Genomic DNA, 19,179 nt, shown 5'->3' on the forward strand with positions numbered 1-19,179 from the left:
ACCTTGGAAATCCACATCCCTCCCATCCCCGCAAAGGTAACCATCATGAAAAACTTCTCCAAAGCTAACTTTGAGCTCCTAAGAACAGAGGTGGCTAACTTCACGGCACCCATGCAAATGGAGAATAGTTGCATGACCGCTGAATCACACACCAATGCACTGTAAGAACATGTACAAAAATGCATGGATCTCGCCATACGCAACAGATGCCCTCCTCCAAAAAAAGGAAGCCAATCTTGTGGTCCCCTGCCATAAACAAACTCTACAACAGAAGGAAGAAACTGATGTAGAATAAGGTGAAGTCCCAAGACTGGAAAAACTCCCTTATCTGCCTCAACAAAAAGTTGAGATCCCTCATCAAATTCTCTAAAGCTAGCTATGAAAACAGAATTGCAGCAGATAGTAAAGACAACCACGAGGCCTTATATAGTTATGTAAAGAACCTCCATGGCAATACCCAGATTTGCGGTGAGCTACTGCATAATGGTACCTACTATACTGAGCCAACAGATATTGCCAATATACTGGCCGACAGATTCAGTGCCAAAGTTACCCCCCCTAAAGGACCAATCACAATACCAGTAGATTGCCAGGCACCCAGTATTACTGCTGCACAGGTTAAAACAGCAGTGTCCAAGGCCAATAATACACCTTCTATGGGACCTGACAATATCCCTAGCTGTGTTCTACATGAACTACAGAGTGAGCTGGCACCTCACCTGTGTGCCCTGTTCAATCACAGCCTCACCTCAGGCTTTGTCCCTACAGAATGGTGCACTGCTACAGTCATCCCTCTACACAAAGAAGGAAGGACTACATACCCTGAGAACTATCACCCCATTAGCCTGACAAGTCTTATATGCAAAGCTAAGGAATGCATCATCATGGACCTAATAAAACAAGGATATAGGGAATCTCCAAACTCTGGATCCCACAGTTTGGTTTTGTGAAGGGTAGGTCATGCCTGCTCAACTTGGTCAACTTCTTTGATTCGGTCACCAGAGCTGTGGATGAAGGCAAGGTGGTTCATACAGAAAATACAACGAAGAGCAAAGACCAAGAACCCAGTGAATAAAATGTATTCCTCTCTGACGTCTCGGCATACACTGCCTTCTTGGAGTACACAGTTACTTCACATCACACACTTGGTTTATATACACTGCTAAATAGGCAATTAAACAATAAAGTAATCAGGTAATACCATCAAACACTTAAAAAATATTTAAAGTAATACATGCCAATTAAAATCAACATTCATACCCTTTGGAAACAAAGTATCAAACTTTAACATATACACTGCTTCTTTACAAAGAAGTTTATTCTTGCTGACGCCTACGTTTTATGTGGGCGAGTCCAAAAGGTCTTTTAAAATAAGGAACATGTTCGTGATATGTTAAATAAAAAGGAACAGAGTTCAGTGGTACAAAATTTTTGGAAGCACATGGTAGTTCTGTTCATGGTTTACAAGCCACAATTTTAGAAAAAGTAGTGTGCTTTTTTGGGGGGGGAGGGGGAGTCAGCAAGAATAAGGTCTTAAACACTTGTCCTATATGGACAGACTCAAAAAAATTCAACTAATCTCTGTCTCATATCGCCTACTTAGAGGTGATCTCTCCTTGACTTATAAAGCCATGTCTGACCCAGCTCGGTTAGAAATGCTACATCTAAAGAAATCCCAATCCCTCCGCACCACACGCTCCAGAGACCTCAACCTCATTACCACAATCAACAGAACGTGCTGGAGGGACAGGTTCATAACCCAGAGACTGCCCATGCTATGGAACAGACTTCCCATACATGTCAAACAGAGCACCTCACTGGCCCTCTTCAAGACAAATCTTGATGAGTGGATGGGAAATACAAAATTCACCCCAGGGATCACTCCAGTGGCTCTACTCGATAGAAGCACTGTAAACTAAGGTTGGGTGCCACAATGCCAGGATAATCCTATGGGCTAGGCTTGTAAAGGCTCCAGGGCCATTAGCCTAGTACACACCTATGAACCTAAGAGAAAATTAGGATTCCACCAAGGAGAAGCCACCATTTTTCTAGGAATTTTAGTATGCAACACCCCTTTCAAAAACATTTTCATAGGTGACTGAATTGAAAGAGGGGGATCCATGGGCAAACATGCTGAAATATCCAAGAAATGAAACTTGGAGGAGCAAGACAGGCCAGGGGATAACAACACAAATTACTGTAGAACCATTGAAACACTAGCCATGAAAGGGTGCTGGTTTCTGTCTTGGCATCAACTAGAAAATCTTTTCCATTTATTTATATACAATGTTCTCAAAGCAGATTTTCTTGCTGCATGTCCTCAGAAAATAGACACCTAAAAGCTATCAAAATTCTATCATCCAGGGAATTAGTTGCAGATGTTTGTGATTATGTGTATTGAACACCTATTGCCATGTGTGAGTAGGTCCAATCTATAGGAAAGTTTGTGGTAACTGCCCTTGACCATTTCTAAATGAAGGAAGAACCACTATTGCCTGGGTCAAAAGGGTCAAGAGCCTGAACTAAACCGTGAACTGAACTTAATAAATCACATTGAAATGTGGAAAACATGCATCAGTTTCCACTTTTTTTGACAGGAATTTCTTAAGAAGCAGACCCGCTTTTGCCAGGCAAAACCTCCCTAGGGTCAAGTAATCCATTTTGGCTAGGTAGAGAGGAATTCTCTGCTCCTTCTCATAGGACTGGCAAGAGTGGTTCTCCTTTGACAAACAAGGGCACCCCAACAGCCACAGAGGTTGCATCTAATTCTTGGTCTCTGGTGGCTGTACAAACTATACCAGAGGGAGCCAAGGAAAAGGATGAATAATCCAAAGAACCAGAAATGGCCAAGATACAGTCACCCATCCGTGGATGAGGCAATCTAGCACCCTGCGGTCGTAGCAAAGGCTGTTTACTAAATTTCTTCTTTTTGTGGTTGATATAAGGAAGAACCATACAAACAGGTTCATAGGTAGGTACTCGGCTATCGGCCTTGGGGCCTATACAAGCCCAGCCAAAAAGGTACCCTGGCTTTTGCCACCGAAGAAAATTATTTTCCTATGCCACTGTCGAGCAGAGCCACAGAGGTGATCCCCAGGGTGAATTTCCTATTTCCCATCCAATCATCAAGATTTTTCTTGAAGAGTGCTAATGAGGAGCTTTGTTTGATATAGATAGGTAGTTTATTCCAGAGTATGGGAAGTCCCTGGGACAGGAATCTATCCCTCCGGCATGTTCTGTTTATTGTGGTGACAAGGTTTAGGTCCCTACAGCGTGCAGCTCGGAGGGACTGGGATTTCTTTAAGTGGAGCATGTCCAACAGCTCTGGGTTTGACATAGTTTTGTATGTTAGGCAGAGATCACCTGTGAGTAGGCGATATGCGACGAAGTAAAGCTGGAGTTTTTTGAGACGGTCTGCGTAGGGCATCTGTTTGAGGCCGGTAATCCTCTTTGTGAGGTATTTCTGCGGCCTTTCCAGAACAAAAGGGGTGTTGTACTCTATAATGGGTCTAATGAGTGATGAGTAGAGGGGAACAATGACCTCTTTTTTTCTGGATGAGAAACCTTTTGTGATGAGGTATGCCACGTAGAAGGATTTCCTGACTACTGTGGCAATGTGATTATCAAAGGAGAGACTACTGTCCACCTGTGTCCCAAGGTCTCTTATCACACTTTCGGTGTTAAGTATACTACCGCCTATGTTGTAGTTCATGGGTACAGAGTTTTTACCAAAGGGGATGACAATGCACTTTTTGGCATTGAGCTTCAGTCCATGGCTTTGACACCAGGCATCTGTCTCAGTGAGGCCCTTTTGTAGGCTGTCCACATCGTTAGGAGTTTCGATTGTGGATCCTAGTTTGCAGTCATCTGCGAACTTCATTAGCCAAAGACCTTCTGTGTTAGCCTGTACTTCAGAGAAGCAGATGCCAAACAGGAGAGGACCCAGGACTAAACCCTGCGGTACTCCACCTATCACTGGTCTGAAGTCAGATTTGGAGTCTGCTACTTTCACAGTGTGGGTTCTGTCAGTGAGACAGTTGACAACCCATCTTGTGACATAGGGATTTATACCTAGTTTAGTGAGTTTATCTATAATTCCAGAGTGGGGGATGGTGTCAAAAGCCTTGGCAAGACCTAGATAGGCTGTGTGAATCACCTTACCCTTGTCTACGGCTTTGGTGACTGCTTCAAAGAAGTCTATCAGGTTTAGGAGACATGATCTGCCTTTTACAAACCCGAACTGGGTGGGATCCAGAGTTTGGAGATTACCAATGTCTTTGTTTATAAGTTCAATGATGATACGTTCCATGGCCTTGCAGACCAGGCTCGTCAGGCTAATGGGGCGGTAGTGGCTCCCCCCTTGTGGAGTGGGATAACCGTTGCTGTGCACCATTCAGCAGGCACAAAGCCTGAGTTGAGGCTATGATTGAACATGGTACTTAATGGCAGTTTATTCCATGGTAAAGTAAAAAAAAGGTGCTGGATTCCCAAGAAAGCCTGTCAGAAGCAGTAGCATCAATCAGAAAATGAATAACTAGCAAAAATGGCAGTTTTTCTTGCAAAAACACAGTCAAAAGCACTTTAAAGACTCACAGTGAGCACAAAAGTAAAATGACACAACTTACCTCAGAAAAAATAGTTTTAACAACTTTTTTCCACAAAACTAAAAAGTAACATTCCTGTTTAAAAGTTACTAAAATTCAAGTGGCAGTCAATAAAAACACTTTTCCTACCCTGAAATATATAATTTTAAAAGAAAGAGTTAAACCTGTCACCTTAACTACCCAGCAATGGAAACTGTTAGGAAATCTTTCCATATCTATCTATCTATCTTTGAAATGCTCCAAGAAGAGCACTCTTTGCCAGCAGGACAGACTTGAAGAGCTTGCCACCCGAACGACTGTCTTTCTTTCTTCAGGTCAGCACATGCTAATGATATGGGAGTGTGGTAGGTGCCCTTGAAGCTTTGGAAGCTGGCCAGCTGTTATGTACTTAGCTGTATATAACCCCCATATAGATAAGGCTACTGTAGCAGTTAACATAATGATGAACCGTTTTACAAAGTTGCACTTATCTACACTATTATTCCTTCCTTGTGTCATGGTATTGAAATCTCCAGCTATTTTCTGTAGTTCTCCTGTGACAATGCCAACATCAATAAGAAAAATATTACAGCGATTAATTTATTTTCTGTTAACTTACTCTGGAGCTTATTTTTCTTCTTTTCTGAAGAACTTTTACTCTCCATGCCATCCTTCGGTAACTTATCTTCTTTTAATAATGATAACAGCATCTTTCCAGAAATTTTGTATCCTGCACATAGAAATAAAAGCACATTTTTATTTTACTTTATCAACCAAACAAACCAACTGAGCAAGACTAATTTTCAGTGAAGTATCAGAGACAAAACATCGCAAACTGAAGCAACAGGAGGAGATAGACATATTTATCAATTTAAACTCTGAACATTAGCATAGCAAATTTTACAACAGTATGTAGATCAGAGAATGGAGAGTAGACAATAAAAATATGTACAGATAATAATTGTTACAAATTAGTAAAGGACACCGAAGGAAATGTACATAACAATAACAAGGGAGTTTAAGAGAAAGCAGACAGAAGGAGAAACATAATAAAAACAACTGGACACCATAGTCAGACCACGGCAACGACCCCACAGGTGCTTGCCTAACTGAGCACGTGGGGAGGTTAGGGCCAGCATGCAAAAAGGAAAACCTCCCATGCTGGCCTCTTCTGGGTGACTCTTGCCCCAGTGATGAGGTACATGTGGGTTCAATGGCTGGGGGGATGGTGATTAGCAAGGGGTGCAAAAAATAGAAGTATGATGGATTATGCAATTATTAGGATGGAAGCAAGATATGTGGGCAGAGGTAATGGAGTTAATACACAGGAGTAAAATGAACATAATACATAGGAGGGTATCAGTACAGCAGGATGTAAACAATACACTCTCATCGACTGTAATACAAGAAGCATCTCGTATGTCCAGCTGCATGCTAAAATCACTACAGTCAAAAGCAGATGCCTTGGAGAACATATCCAGGTGTACCTGATACAGATGAAAGGTAGTGATCCCTTTATTAAATTATAACGTATGACATAGGCAATCATACATTTATGTAAATGAAAACAAACCATAGACGCATCATTTTAGTGGCAGACATTATACATCACTTATAATCTATCCAGTTACTGTCAAACATTACACAGCTCATTCACATCCTGCCTTCTTTTAAACCTCATTCCTCTGCTACATGTATGCTCCCACAATTCCCATTTTTTTTCTATGTAATTTGCTCCTACCCTTTTCTAAAGATCCCAATTCCAGTTGTTTTACCTCTCTTACTATAGTCACTACTTCTAGTACAGTTGGTTTAGACATTGATTTCCATTTTCTAGTAATTGCTGTTTTGGCAGCCACCATAATTAGACTCAGCAAGGCCTTACTACACCTAAGCAATTCCGTTTCTGTATCATTGCACAAAAAATCATTTCCTTAGTTACGTCAATTTGCTCACCCAGTATCTCTGACAGAGCAGTCTGCAGGTAATCTATAAAGTCTGCCAACTCATTACACTCCCAGAAAATAACTTCCCAATTACCTCTTTTTTTCCCCATCACACCTCCAACATTTGCTGTATATCTGAGAAAAAATAATCTGGAGTCTGCTTGCAGTATAAAAATACTTTTAAACACTTCCAAGCAAAGATTCTAAATCTTCTAGATTTTGTTGCATATTTGGGAGACATGCATATAAATCCCACCATTGTTTCTTTGTGAATTGCTTATCCAATCTCTCACAGTAAACTTCTAGGCATTATAATAGATGACAGTCTCAGATATGACCAGCATATACTGCACACCATTAAATATACACACCAGAAACTAGCTCCCTTTATAGGATCATTGGATTCCTTACAGATAACTGCAAGAAAAACTCTAACTTCCATCTTCTTACTGCCGACTCTCATATATGCCGCTCCTATCCTAACAAACCTAAACAATACTCAAAAAAAGAAATTTGCCTCCTGGTACAATAAAACAGCTAAATATGCCACCAATCTTCCTCATAGGACCCACCATTGTCATAGCTTAAAGCAATTAAACTGGCTTGAATTACACAACTACCTAACATATTCAGAACTAACTACAAAACACAAACTCAATCATCTAGAAAAATGCCCTGCACTACAAAATTTATTACTGCCCTACTCTTTATTCAGGGACATCCACTCTAGTAAATTATTACTTACAAATAAGTCAAATAATGTTGCAGGAGACGAGCTCTACTCCCAATATTTTGCTAAACTCTGGAATAGTATCCCCACACACACAAACTCTCCAATAAACTCAATAGTTTTAAACCACTACTTAAACATCTTAACCAGTCCTGGTCCTGCACATCACCAGGTTGAGACTTTGTATTCACCATATGATACTCTTCAAATACTCTCTTTAAACAGAATACTTTGAACCTCTCACTGAAATGCTGCCTGTACAATCCACTAAGTTGCAAATGGGCTTTCTCTTCAGTAACTTCCACCTCTGTAAAATCTTAGAGTGTATAAATGTAACTACTGTTTGTGTACAAACAGAAATGTAACTACTCCATGTTTAACTGGAACTTAGTATAATGCAATGTAAGCAAATGCAGCTTTTCTCCCCGCGACGCCACTGGAAAATGGGTATTACCCAGTCAGACTTTCCCAATAAACAAAGAGAAAGAAATAAATATATCCTGTTTATCAGAAAAAAATGTATTCAGCACTTTGTATCTCATGTGCTATAGCTTTTTTTACAAACCTTACAGCCACTTCATACCATGATCTGCTCACCTTTGTTGACTTGGTTCTCCTACTAGGCTAGAGGCCTCTTTCAGGGGAGACGCATGGTAGATTTTCTAATACAAAGGACATTTGGCGAGCTTTGGACTTTCTCATGCTTTTATTCTTTCTTTTTCTTCAACATGCAAATCTGGTAGTGTTCTAACGATTCTATCACTGGCACTCCTTTCTCTCTCTGCTGATTTCTTCCCTGCATTCGCATTACTTTATACACGAACGTCTGGGCATCAGCAATGCAGCTGAAGTAGGCAATCATCTTTTCAACCTTCAGTCTACTAACAGATGAGATGGTATGAGACAGACTCACTGTTGTGGCATGTCTGTATGTTCCACAATTTCAAGATGGCCGTTCTCATTACTCTGCTATGGCTCTTACTCATGCAATTCTTTGCTGTCCATATAACGTTTCCCTACTATACAAGACTTGGATGTGGATGGTGTGACTGGGTGTTACAGGTCAGATTTTTCATCTGTGCACAAAATGTTTAGCTTCTGCCTATTTCAGTGTGGGTCACCGTCAGGTAGGACAACATAAGGTATCCCACAACACATCAATACTTAACTTTAATGCACTAGTCATATCTCCATGTGTGCCCGTTAGTTTAATTACATGGAACTTCGAATAATAACCCATATGTATGGCATAAATAGTTTCTTTGAAACGGAACAGATAAGCACCCCTCAACTCCACAGCTGCAGATGTTCTCTACTATAAGGACAACCATGGAATATATGACTTATCTCTTCTTCAGGACTGTTATTGTGTATCCATTGCCTATGCCAAAGATCTTACCACGAGACATATTTCATGCACCTCCCACCCTAATTACAATTTCTCTGTTTATTGATGATTATTACCAACATTAAACACAGGAAACAACTTGTTTATTCCCTGACAGAAAAAGAACAATGACTTTCTATAGTAATGATTTTAGATCTTTATCTCTAAATAACTATATGCCTGAAGTTCATTTTATTTTTTCTTCCATCACTGGTAACCATGGAATTACACAAAGAATCTTTGTATCTTCTAACAATCCTTTATGCTTCTCTAGGAAACACGTACTGCTCAACAAAGCTGTTAACATATGCCCCTGCACACTTTCAGACCGCTTCATAACATCCTTTGCAATCTAGAAGGTTCCTTGTATAAAGGGTTTGTAAATCTGCTCTGCAAATGTTTGGTCTGTTTCTACTTGGCATTTTCATGAATTTCTCACTTCTATTCACTATTAAGTTTCTCTTCTACATATGTGTATCTCACCCTTGCATCTAACTGGCCCTGCCTCAAATGTAACTGGTATGCTGTGTTTAAAGAGTACAGATCTTAACTGGCATATACTTACAACAGAACCAATTTATTCAAATCACAGTGATGCAACTATAATGCATCTCTAAGTAGCTTCTTAAGTATTTCAGACATTTTCCTACTCATAGCTCCATTCCAAGGCTAGATTTTGTGCCAACAGCTTTCTTAAGAGAAAACAATGCATATGTTTCAGGCATCCATGTTCACTCTGCCTGCGAGCTAGCTGCAAAGTGGCAGAAAGTTATTTGATCACTTTTCTCTTTTATGGTTGCACCAGATTTTGACTGAACTATGCATTCTATCATATTTTTTGAATTTAATATGTGAAGAAAAAGGAATCCTAAACCTTATAATCAGAAAACTATGACTGACTCTAAAACCTCCCTCATAGACCTATTCACCCAGATACCATCTACATTTTAAAGGTTTGCTGCACAAGGAAATATATTTTGCAATTTGTGCTTCCTTCATCCACAACAATGGTTTCATGCAAGCAGAATTAATGTTCTCGGGAGCATTTCTTGACAGTGACTGATTCTGAAGAGAATTCCTTGATAATGGGTAGGCAGTCATCTTCCTCAATCCCAGCAACACTATACCCAGTTTTTTGAAAACTTGAACAACAAGACAACAGATAAAACATTCTAATCTGATAAGGAAATTCGAAACAAGCTGATTTGTAGTGATTTAATGAAGCAGGATGTAGCACTTCTAACCCCTCTGATATCCCTATTTGGGTGACGACACTTGTATCAAAATTACACCCTTACACCTTTGGCTCACTTTAAACAGCAGCTAGATAATGGTTTGAAAGAAGGTAAAACCACCAGCAAGTCCCAAACAAAACAGATCAGGAACCAGGCTGTAATGGATAAATCAGCCCAAGAACCAGGCTGCCATGGATAAATCAGCCCGAGAACCAGGCTGTCATGGATAAATCAGCCTGAGAACCAGGCTGTCATGAATATATCAGCCCGAGAACCAGGCTGTCATGGATAAATCAGCCCGAGAACCAGGCTGTCATGGATAAATCAGCCCGAGAACCAGGCTGTCATGGATAAATCAGACCAAGAACCAGGCTGTCATGGATAAATCAGACCAAGAACCAGGCTGTAATGGATAAATCAGACCAAGAACCAGGCTGTAATGGATAAATCAATTAAGTCCAAAATAAAACAGATTCTATCATGCGCCCATAAACAGGCTTGAATTGGAAAGAGATATTTTTGTTCAGTAAAAACCTTCAAGTGACCCAAGAAAAACAGCAATTAAATCTACAAGTCAAGAATGTTCAGCAACAAGTTTTTGAATTTGAGGGGATAGCCAGGTGATGCAATGAAAGATATTTTTCATAGTTTACATCCATGAGTATTTCCAGTAGGGATAGCTGGTTTAAAAGTTTCTCTAGTTTCCTTCCTTTTTTGAATTATTTGACCTTCTCCACAGTTGGAGTTAAAAAATAAATAAAGCAAGAAGACCAGCTCACAAGAACAGACTACACTTTAATATGAGCGCTTTCATCAGCGTAAAACCATCTGACTTATTTAGTGTGGCAACTGAGATGTGGTGCCACACATCCACCTGGACTTAATGATATGGTCAAATGGTTTTATGCTGCCGAAAGCACTCATATTAAAGAATAGTCCGTTCCTGTGAGCTGGTCTTCGTGCTTTATATATTTTTTACAAGTTTTATTCGTGTTTTGTGCTTCACAGCTGGAGCTACTTTATGCTACTGTTCTGATGCCGCGATTTCTTCATCTTCCCTACAGTGTACATCCTATCACCCATCTCTAGCACTTCATCTCCATCACCTCTACCTTCCTCATCTGCTCTGCCTTTGTACCATACCGAAGTTCTGGTTGCACCGCTGTTTTGTGCACCTTACTTTTCAGCTTGTTTAGCAGTCTTCTATCACACACTATCTCTGCTAAATCTTTGCCAGTTGGCTGAGGCACAGAAGGAGGAAAAGGGATACTGACATCTTAAGGAGGAAACAGGCGACTTAAGGGATAGCTGTTTCACACAAACGAACAATGGGTAAAGATAGCATTTGGTACATAAGAAGAGTTTAGAAACTGGAAGGGAACATGACTTTTTAAACTGGCATACACCTACTGTAGTAAACTGAAAATGCTAAAAGAAGAGAACACTGGATGATTTTTATGCATGATTTGAATACGCAAACAAGAAAGACAAAGGGTGGACCTCTTCACACCTCAGAGGGTCAAGTAGCCAGGAATATGCAGACTGTGCTAGGACCACTTGAAATGAGATAAGGTGGATATTCCTCACCCTCCAGCCAAGAGCAACATGCACTTCTAAATGGTCTTGCCACAACTTTTTAATATTATACTTTCATCCTTTAGGCTGGATAAATACTTTGCTTCACAAGATACACTATACTTACCCACTGAAACCATGTTTTCATAGTTCTGTACCATCACGTCCCTGTACAACTCCTTATCTTGCTTTGATAACATCTTCCACTCCTCTTCTGAGAAAGTGATGGCAATATCCTCAAAGGTCTCTGGTACCTGAAAAAGACAAGCATGTTTCAACGTTTCTTTTATTACGTACAATAAAACATTCTACAGAGCAAACACTTAACATTTATAGATTCGTAGATATCCCAAGGCCACTGTGTTACATGACCATTCTTGCTGCACACCTATCCTCCTCAGGCAGCACCTCCATTTTCCAGGAGGGCCATTTTGATCAATCCTAGAGTAAATCCGTGGGCACACATCCAGTTATCTACTTTATGTTTAAAGGAAGCTAACAAGTCATACTGCTTATCGTATAGGGAAAATGTATTCTGGAGTTTTGTGACGTGTTGTGTTCTTAATCTGTTCCTTCAATGCGTTTTATCTGCTGGTGAAGATTTAAGTCTCTGGTTTTAGTACTGGTGGAGATACTGGACTTGTTGAGAAGTATGAGGTCCTGGACAATCTGTTCTCTAGTGTCACAATATGTAAGATGGAGAACTCCCTTCAAGTGTCTGTAAGGCACTGAATAAATGGTTAGTTTGAGTTTTCAGCCTCTCTTTTTAGCTTAAGGACTTTAGGCCAGTGATGTTTTTGGTTAGGAACATTTTGGAGTCTTTAATTGTTTGATATGTTTAGCAAGCTATTAATCGCCAAGGGGGTGCTGTTCTCATTAACTGGCTTGATCAGTGTCGATTATAAGGGAGCAATTACATATATAGACCTTAACAATATCCCTTTGGTATCAGCTGGGCTAAATAAAAGGATTACCTAACAGCAGTTAGCACATAGGTTCATAGGTGTGTTCTAGGCTAATGGCCCTGGAGCCTTTACAAGTCTAGCCCATAGGATTACCCTGGCATCGTGCCACCCAACCTTAGTTCTTAGTGCCTCTGTCAAGTAGAGCCACTGGAGTGATCCGTGAATTTTCTATTTCCCATCCACTCATCAAGATTTCTCTTGAAGAGGACCAGTGAGGTACTCCGTTTGACATGTATGGGAAGTCTGTTCCATAGCATGGGCAGTCTCTGGGTTATGAACCTGTCCCTCCAGCATATTCTCTTGATTGTGGTAATGAGAGTGAGGTCTCTGGTGCATGTGGTGTGGAGGGATTGGGATTTCTTTAGATCTAGCATTTTTAACGGAGAAGGGTCAGACATGGCTTTATAAGTCAAGGAGAAATCGCCTCTAAGTAGGTGATATGAGACAGAGAATAGTTTGAGTTTTTTGAGTCTGTCCATATAGGACAAGTATTTATGGCCTAGGATCCTATTTGTGAGGTACTTTTGCAGCCTCTCCAGTTGTTGCAGGTGTCTAGAGAGGTACATGCCAAATGGGGCATTGTACTCTATGACTGGCCTAATGAGGGAAGAGTAGAGGGAGACAATGACCTCTTTCTTCCTGGATGCAAAACCCTTAGTAATGACATGTGCCACATAGAAGGACTTTATGACCACAGTGGCAATGTGGTGATCAAAAGAGAGATAGCTGTCAACCTGTGTTCCCAGATCTCTTAAAACACCTTCTGTGTTCAGTGGACTACTATCGATGTGGTAAATTCATGGAGACACATTTTTTGGCATTGAGCTTAATGCCATGATTCTGACACCAGTCGCTGGTCAAAAGACAGGGGGCCATCGACCCAAGTACCTAGGTTGCTAACTATATTTTTGGTTTTGTAGAGGTGGAATGTCTAGCCACTATGACCAGAGGAGGGGTTGTCTACCAAAAGGAATGATACTACATTTTTTTTAGCATTTCAGCTTCCATTTTAAGGGCACAAAGTTTAACTGGGGTGAGTTCATTTTGGACAGTTTGGGTGTCAAAGACCCCCAGTTTACAATCATCTGCAAGCACTGTTAGCCAGACATTTTGGCTCTCTGCTTGGAGATCTGAGAAGTAAACACCAAAAAGGAGAGGTCCCAGCACTGAGCCCTAAGGGACACCAGTAGTCACTTTCATACTTTGTGATGAGGTACCTGCCACTGCACTGTGTGGGTTCTGTCTTTGAGCCAATTTGCTAACCATTTTGCCATACATGGATCAACATGTAGCTTTTAAATGATGCCAGCATTTGTTGCCATCTATTTCATTTAGTACATATGTGGACTTGAGCGCAAGCCCCCTTTCAGTTACAAGCTTGTTACAAAGGAGAAAGTACGGTTGTGTAAAATCTTACCATAACAGGAGATGTCCTTCTGTTCACTGTTGCAATATTCTTTATATATAGGAATGTCCTTCATATGATAGCCCAAAGTTTGGCCAGTATACCAAAGCCTTATGATCTTTATGTGCAGTACATCACACGTATGCTCCCCACTCAGGACACAAGGCATAAAGGTGATGTATGGATGCAGTTACCAAGAAATGAATTGCCCAAGTAAAGAACAGCCTCCATAGGATAAAGGCGTCTATGCACATCTAGAAGGAGAAAACGCAGAAGAAAATGGGAGACCCTCAGCGAGAAGGGAATCCAAAACAAAAACCAGCACAAACGAGAAGAGATTGGAGGGAGGGAGTGAATACTGCAGTGAAGAGAAAGACATCTACTGTCATGGTAAGATTGTACTATGGTCCTTCTATATCACTGTTGCAGTATTCTTTACAAACAAGAGGAGATTGGAGGGAGGGAGTGAATACTGCAGTGAAGAGAAAGACATCTACTGTTATGGTAAGATTTTACACAATTGTACTATGGTCCTTCTATATCACTGTTGCAGTACTCTTTACTATAGAGAGAGTAAAAAAGCTGAAGAAACAGAATGGGAGGTGGAAGGCCCAAAAGAGCCCTAAATAAGCTCATGCAAAATGGCTCTAGCAAAACCTGCACCTGCCCTACAGACCATATCCAATTTATAATGCTTAGTAAAAAGAACGCACTTAAGACCAGGTAGCAGCTTCAAGGTGGCCAACCCCTTGAAAAAAAAGCACCAGAAGAGGAAACAGCCATAGTGGAATGAGCTGTAACAGAAGTAGACAGAGATATGCCATGAATGGCAAAACCCAATGTCCTGGGATGAAAAGAAACAAAAAGCTGATCAGACTTATGAGTGGCCTTAGTTTTGTCCAAATAGTACCAGAGCTGTCTGTGCAAATCCAAGGTATACAAGACCCTTTCACTAGCAGACTGAGAAGAAGGGAAATAGGAAGGGTGTTGTACTGCCCGATTCACTGACGACTCATTTACCACCCTGGGCATAAAAGGAGGATTAGTATGAAGGAACACCCTGTCCCTGTGAAAAAACAAAAAAAGGAGGAATGGCCATACAGGTCTGAAGCTCAGGAACCCTCCAAGCAGAAGCAAGAGCTAGCAACAATACAGTCATTCAGGTACAATTTTGCAAAGCAGCAGAATCTGCAGGCTCAAAAAGAGCCTCAGTCAATTTTTCCAAAAGAAACTTAAGGCCCCAAGGAGGGGGAATAGGCTTACTTGGAGGCGTAAGATGCAGAACAGCTTTAAGAAATTGTTTGACCTCAAAACAAGAAGCCAAAGGAGGATTCAAGGGCAGACAACCAGCAATAGCAGACAAATGGGCTTTCACAGAAGAATAGGCCAAGCCAGACTGGAGCTATTCAGACAAATAGGAGAGGACCAAAAGGGACCTCCACTGAAAAAGGGTCCTGGTTACAAGCATGGCATAGGACAGAATCTTTTTCATTTGGACATACAATACTTTCTGGTTGCCGGTTTTCTTGCCTCCTATAAAACCCCAAGCACATCCTCAGAAAAGAGGTGCCTAAAAGGGATGAAAATCCTATCACCCATATTGTCAGTTAAAGAGTGGACAAGTGAGGATGGATGAAAGACCCCTTGTCCTGTGTATGGAGGCCCCACCGGTGAGGTAACTTGTGAAGATCGTCCCTAGCCAGGTGCATTAAGATGGGGGAACCAGTGCTGTCTTGGCCAAAAGGGAGTCACTAGCAAGCACTCCCTTCCAAGGAAAAGAAAGGGTGTCCATTTTCCACAACAGATAGCATGGCACTCTGGAACAGAATGCTATAGAATTGGAAAATAATGGATGTGCCCGTAGTCTGGAAGAAAATGAGCCAAGAAAAGAGTTGCTTGATTTAATAGACATGGATAGATATATTAAGCTCAATGAGATAAATAGACTGCAGAAGGTCAATAAAACCCAAAAAGTCAGAAGTTTGACAAATTAATGCAGTAATTAGGACTGTTCATAGAGATCCATGCGATATAACAGAAGTAAGCAGGATATATTACTGTGCTGCTAAATTAATAACTGATAAAGTTCTACCACAAGAATACAGGGTAGTGAGGGAAAGGAAGGGGGGAAATGGAATACTGTCATGAAAGTATCAAAAAGAGAAAACTATAAAGCAATTAAGACAAGTGTCACTCTTAGAAGACTATAGAAGAGGGAACAGATCAACAAAAATACTAAGAAAGATAGATGTGATTAAAGCAATGCACAGTATTAGAACAGACCAGGATCTATCATGCAGTATCGCAAATAAACTAAAAATTTCAGCACAAGTGGAAAAACTTAGAAGACAGACAGATAAATATAAAGGAAAAGTACAAAATAAGCAATTTATTGATGAACCAAAAAAGTTTTATACAGAAATCGGAAATAAGGTAAAAGGAACTGAAAAACAACCAAAAAAAGAGGAAGTAGATACATTTTGGAGAAGTATCTATGAAGATCCTGTGGAAAGTACAGTTGTGTACACCTACCATAAATGTAGATGTTAGAGTGTCTTCACTGTTGCAGTCATGACTGTAGGGTTCTCCCCTGCCGGCAGGCAGTCCTCGGTCGGCCAGAATCCCAAAGTCTGGGTCCGGCGTCGGCTGTTCGACCATGCTCCCTGATGTCAGAGCGCCAGGAGTACAAAGCTGACAGCCGACGCCATCTTCTCCAGTTCTTCTTGCCCCAGATGTCAGGAGTCCCAAAATGAGAAAGGTCCTATATTCTTTGCAAATACACCTCAGAAGAAAGGTGAAAAAAGAAACCACACAAAAGTAAAAATAAGAGGGGACATGAGGGAGGGAAACCCAGACTGCAACAGTGAAGACACTCGAACATCTACATTTATGGTAGGTGTACACAACTGTACTATGTTCATCGTGTTTCACTGTTGCAGTCATGACTGTAGGGTAGAATCCCAAAGCTGAAAGAAAGGGAGGTGGTCATAAAGAGGAAGGGGCGGCTAAAATTACAGTAGAGCGGTAGATTGTAGTGCTTAGAAAAAGTATGCACTGAACTCCAAGTTGCAGCTTCCAAAATGTCTTTGGTAGGAACTCCCCTGAGAAAAGCCGCAGAAGTGGCAGCAGCTCTGGTGGAATGAGTCCGTATACTCCCTGGTATTTGCTTTCCATGGTGAGAATAACAAAATCTGATTCCATGAGCAATCCATTTAGAAATGGTCTGTTTTGAAATGGCTTTACCTTGGGAACTTGAAGCATAAGAAACAAACAATTGTTCTGATTTTCTGATGTCCTTGGTTCTGTCCAAGTAAAAACGTAGTTGTCTGTGTACATCCAAGGAATGTAAGATCCTTTCCCCTTTATTTTGAGGAGTGGGGAAAAAGGTTGGCAAGTGGATAGTCTGATTTAAAGCCACTTTGGAAACCACCTTAGGCATGAAAGTAGGATTAGTCCTTAAAGACACCCTGTCTTGATGAAAAATAATATAAGGTTCCACAGCCATAAGAGCTTGCAACTCTGAAACTCTCCTGGCATAGGTTAGGGCTAACAGAATAGCTGTCTTCCAAGATAAAAACTTGATGTCAGAAGAGGTGGCAGGCTCAAAAGGAGGCAAGGTTAGTTTTTCCAAAACATAGCTGAGATCCCAAGCAGGAATGGGAGGAGATCTAGGAGGTCTTAAGTTCTTAGCTCCTCTGAGAAACTGTCTCATGAGCTGGTGGGAAAAGATTGCAGGGTCTGTATTATAATGAGCAGAAATAGCAGAGGCATGTATCTTAATGGAGGAGAAGGAGAGGCCTTTATGTAAGAGATCTGTCAAGTAAAGTAAAATTAAAGGAATGTTCGGAAGAGGATCAGAATCCTGAGCCTGGATCCAGGAACAAAATCTTTTCCATTTTCCTGCATAAGATTTTCTAGTACTAGGACGTCTGGCTTCTAAAAGGACATTCATAACCTGCTTGGGTAGAAAAGAAGAAATCAAAGGCCCTAGATTAACCTGGCCGCCAGGCTGAGAGTTCTGACATGAGAGTGTAGAACCTGACCCTGATGTTGGGACAGAAGGTTCGGAGACTGAGGTAAAATCCAAGGGGGGTCCAGACACAGGTTTTTTAGAGTTGGGTACCAAAACTGTCGAGGCCAATTTGGGGCCAGCAAGATTATCATCTTCGGCTTGTCCTGTTTTATCTTTAATAATACCCGTGGAAGAAGAGGAAGAGACAGAAAGGCATATCCCGAGAGGTTCCTCCAACTGAATGATAGGGCATCCACTTTCCAAGCTTCTTTGTGGAAAGTCCTGGTGCAGAAATTCTGTAGTTGATGATTGAGGTGGGATGCAAAGAGGTCTATGTGAGGACATCCCCAGACTGCTGTTATCATCCTGAATATTTTGGTGTCCAGCATCCACTCGTGTGGATCCGAAAGGTTTCTGCTCAGACTGTCTGCCAGGAAGTTTAGCTTCCCTGGTAGAAACTGAGCTTGAAGGTCCAAATTGCAAGCTAGAGCTGTGTTCCATAGATCCATGGCTAGTCTGCAAAGGGGGTAGGAATGAGATCCCCCTTGCTTGTTTATGTACCACATAACTGTGTTGTTGTCTGTCCGTATTAGTAGTTGTCCTGGATGAAAAAGATTCCTGAAGGCCAGTAGAGCTTCCTGGACGGCTAACATTTCCTTTAAATTGATATGCAGGTGCTTCTGATCCTTTACAAAGGCCCTGCAGACAGTTGCCCTGAAAATGGGCTCCCCAAGCATAATCAGAGGCGTCCGTGGTTAGAATCTGAGTGGCAGGAGGCAGACAGAAGGGTTTTCCTTTGTTTAGAGTACATGCCCTGGACCACCAAAGAAATTCCTTTTGAAGACAAGGCAGGATGGAGATCAGTATGTCTAGACTGTGGCAATGCTGAGACCATACACTTTTTAGGTACCACTGTATTTTCCTCATGTGTAGTCTTGCATATGGTACGAGAAGGATGCAGGAGGCCATGTAACCCAGAGCCTGCAGGAATCTCCTTGCAGATAGCTGAGTTAAAGTTGCCAAGGTTTTGAAAGTTGAAGCCAGCTGTAATTGTTTTTCGTCTGTTAGAAATGCCATCTGGGTTGTGGTGTTTAGAAGAGCACCCAGAAAATTTATCTGTTGTGAGGGAGTTAAATTTGACTTTTTTATGTTTACAGAGAATCCCAGGAACTTGAGGAGGTTCTGAACAAATTCTAGATGCTGGAGTAAGACATCCTTGCTGTCTGCCTGAATTAGACAATTGTCCAGATAAGGGTAAATTTGAATTCCCTTGAGTTTGCAGTAAGCCACTACTGGAGCCAGACATTTGGTGAAGACCCTGGGCGCAATAGACAATCCAAT

The 19,179-nt window shown here is 41.2% G+C and overlaps 1 protein-coding gene across 1 annotated transcript in view; it reads right to left on the reverse strand.

The window, feature by feature from the left end:
* Window positions 1-19,179, reverse strand: part of LOC122813866 (zinc finger protein 431-like) — a 149,061-nt gene that overhangs the window by 26,532 nt on the left and 103,350 nt on the right. The window contains exons 3-4 of the mRNA XM_044086405.1: window positions 11,584-11,710; window positions 5,203-5,313 (exon numbers count right to left, since the gene is read on the reverse strand). Coding sequence (XP_043942340.1) covers window positions 5,203-5,313; window positions 11,584-11,710 — 238 coding nt within the window. The remainder of the gene's footprint in view (window positions 1-5,202; window positions 5,314-11,583; window positions 11,711-19,179) is intronic.

The sequence above is a fragment of the Protopterus annectens genome, chromosome 10.part0 (assembly GCF_019279795.1).
Source record: "Protopterus annectens isolate FY-2018-M chromosome 10.part0, PAN1.0, whole genome shotgun sequence".
Taxonomy (NCBI): domain Eukaryota; kingdom Metazoa; phylum Chordata; order Ceratodontiformes; family Protopteridae; genus Protopterus; species Protopterus annectens.